The 2,653-nt window shown below is 36.5% G+C and overlaps 1 protein-coding gene across 1 annotated transcript; it reads right to left on the reverse strand.

The window, feature by feature from the left end:
• Nucleotides 1-1,876: 1,876 nt before the first annotated feature.
• Nucleotides 1,877-2,338, reverse strand: LOC124891406 (eukaryotic translation initiation factor 2 subunit alpha homolog; the record flags this gene model as incomplete). Its single annotated transcript, XM_047403142.1, is given in 1 exon segment — nt 1,877-2,338. A coding segment is annotated over 1 exon segment (157 nt), but the record flags the coding sequence as incomplete, so codon positions are not given.
• Between the last annotated feature and the right edge of the window lie 315 nt (nt 2,339-2,653).

The raw sequence follows: 2,653 nt of genomic DNA on the forward strand, positions 1-2,653 counted from the left end.
CAGACCCCACTAAGTGGGAATACACTGGGTTTGTTGTTGTTGTTGTTAATAGATCACATGACAGGTGAACGGACTCATATTCACCTTTATACTTTTCAGATTTAAGGGGTTCAATCCCAATATTAATTGGTCCAACCAACTTATCATGAGAACAAATAACATGAATAATTCTTGAAAAATCTTCTAATTCTTCATTATATGTCCAATACTCAATATGCACATCTTCGGATGTCACAATCGTTTATGCCAATTTATGAACTTTTATACTAGTAAACTCCAAGTTTACCATGACATGCACTTGTTTCTTTAATAAATTTTAGATTTACTATTGCATGAATAAATTTCATATTTACTACTTTAGACATAAATTTCAAAATAACTCTTGCCAAAAGTAGTCACTAAGGTTGTCAAAAATATGGTTTTAATTAATCAAGGCTAGTGTCTTCACTTTTGTCATAAGCGCAGTATAGTAAATTCTCTTCTCAAAAAGGGTGCAGTAAATTCTGCTTATTGCTTTTCTCTAGAATGTTGCTGCTTTTTTCTGCTTCTGAAGCAGCATTTCTATCATATGGTGAGCTAACCCATACTATAGCGGTGATAGTTTAGCTATCAACTAACCCCTGAAGCAGGCAATATCACAACCATTGTCTATACTACCTTTTATGCTTCACCGTTGCATTGTTGATGAGAAGCAAGAAGTACCTACACTTATACAGATCATGTGAACAGCTGTTCTGTAGGCATCAACATCATTTGCAGCAGAATGAACTGTTCAACCAACAAAGAAGCACAAAGGGAAAGGAGAAGGATGATAACAAATAGGAAAACTAGAACAAAAATAAAACACACTGCTAACTATACTAGATACTGGCCAAAAACATCGCCACGAGGATTCAAACAATAAAACGAAACTATGTCGCTGGAGGAAAGCAAAATGAGCCTGTAGAAGGTTGATATACAGTAACCAAATCGCAAACAATTCCAGATGATAGTGTATAAAAAATGCTTCGAGCAACCGAACTTACTACAATATCAAGCTGAGTGAGAGCCCGAGTTAAACAAAACTCAATACGCCTGCTGCAATACCAAATTGGGTCGAGCTAGAGACCAGCTTTCTTATGGTAAAACACATCTGAAGCAAAGCGTGAATAGAATCTCTTAACTTTTGCTACCATGCGTTGCCATAGGCCTTTAGAAATTTGATGCAAATAAACAACCAATTGAATAGGAAAACTATAAAAATTACTTAACAGTTTCGATTCAAATGTGATTGATGTTAAAAAAAAAAAGAGTTTTGCTAGTTTAGATTGTAACTCTAGTCAAATGCAAATAGAGTTTAGCAATATGTAACATTAAATTTAACTCTCACAGTCACACAACAAAAGGCTAGTGGTATGAAACCTCACTAATCATGTCATTCCATATAACCTCCACTTAAATCAGGTTCAATCGATCTTTAACCTAATTTTATTCAAGCCAAATTGGGCCTAAGCGAACTGGGATCAAAACCTTGCCAAATCAAGCTTCGACCAAAACCAATCTGAGCCAAGCTAAACTGAACTTAAATACAAACAATCTTCTATAGCCAACCTAGCTTGGTGCCCAAGTCAACATGTCAGCATACCGTACCAATGTGCACCTACTTGAGTATAATTTCTTACACTAATAGCTGAACATACGCAAGTTAAAGCATCAGAGGCAGAACCTTCGACAAATGTCTCAAGATGAGACAGTAAGACCGAAGCACCGTGTTCATCGGATAGATTATAACGCATTGGAAGACTTTCTAAGCTTCTCAAAAACGCAACAGACACATTCACCAGCTCTGTCATAACCATTGCTCAACACTAGTCCCGCCTATATGGAAGAGAAGGGATGCCAAAAACTGACTAGTCCAAATATACATTTATGAGGGAGAATTGAAAGAACAAGATGTACAGTTGTTCATTCTCATTGCAAAATGTACTAATGCGATTGGAATTATCAAATATCCGCACCAACATAACTATCAAGAGTGATTTCATGTAAAAACTAAAATGCTCGTCAAGAGAAATTGCCAGAGTAAGTAAGCATATGGCTACAAAAAGACAAGAACAAAAGGTGAGGTAGCTTCTGTAGGATCTGCATCTGCATCTGCATCTGTGAAGAATGTGTTATCCAAGTTCATACAAGCCACACTTTTTACTCTCTAATTCCAGTTCCTGAGTTCTCCACATCAATTTCTCCCATCCCGGTATCTTCCTCCTCTTCACTATCTTCATCACCACTGATCTCCTCATTTTCGCGACCGAGCTTAGCCATCTGTTCAGCAAGCAATTTGTCTTCCCGTTCACTCACCTGAATAGATAACTCACATCAGAATCACCACAGAAGAAACAAGAATAACAACCCCAAACGGAAAGCAAGAAAAGAAAAGAAGAAAAAAAAATAGCCAGAGACGCATTCATTTCTTTTTGTCTTGTTCCTTATTGAAGTGTTCAATTCCAGTCAATACAATATCCAAAACTCTCCCAGGAACATGTACAGAGTCTAACTCATGCTAGTTTCAGTTCTAAGTGATAAGCTGAATAACGTAGTTCTCGCCAACTATGTAAATAGTGTTTTATTCGAAAACCTAAAACAAGTCCATTGAAATTTAAATATATCACCATTT

The sequence above is a fragment of the Capsicum annuum genome, unplaced genomic scaffold (assembly GCF_002878395.1).
Source record: "Capsicum annuum cultivar UCD-10X-F1 unplaced genomic scaffold, UCD10Xv1.1 ctg34920, whole genome shotgun sequence".
Taxonomy (NCBI): domain Eukaryota; kingdom Viridiplantae; phylum Streptophyta; class Magnoliopsida; order Solanales; family Solanaceae; genus Capsicum; species Capsicum annuum.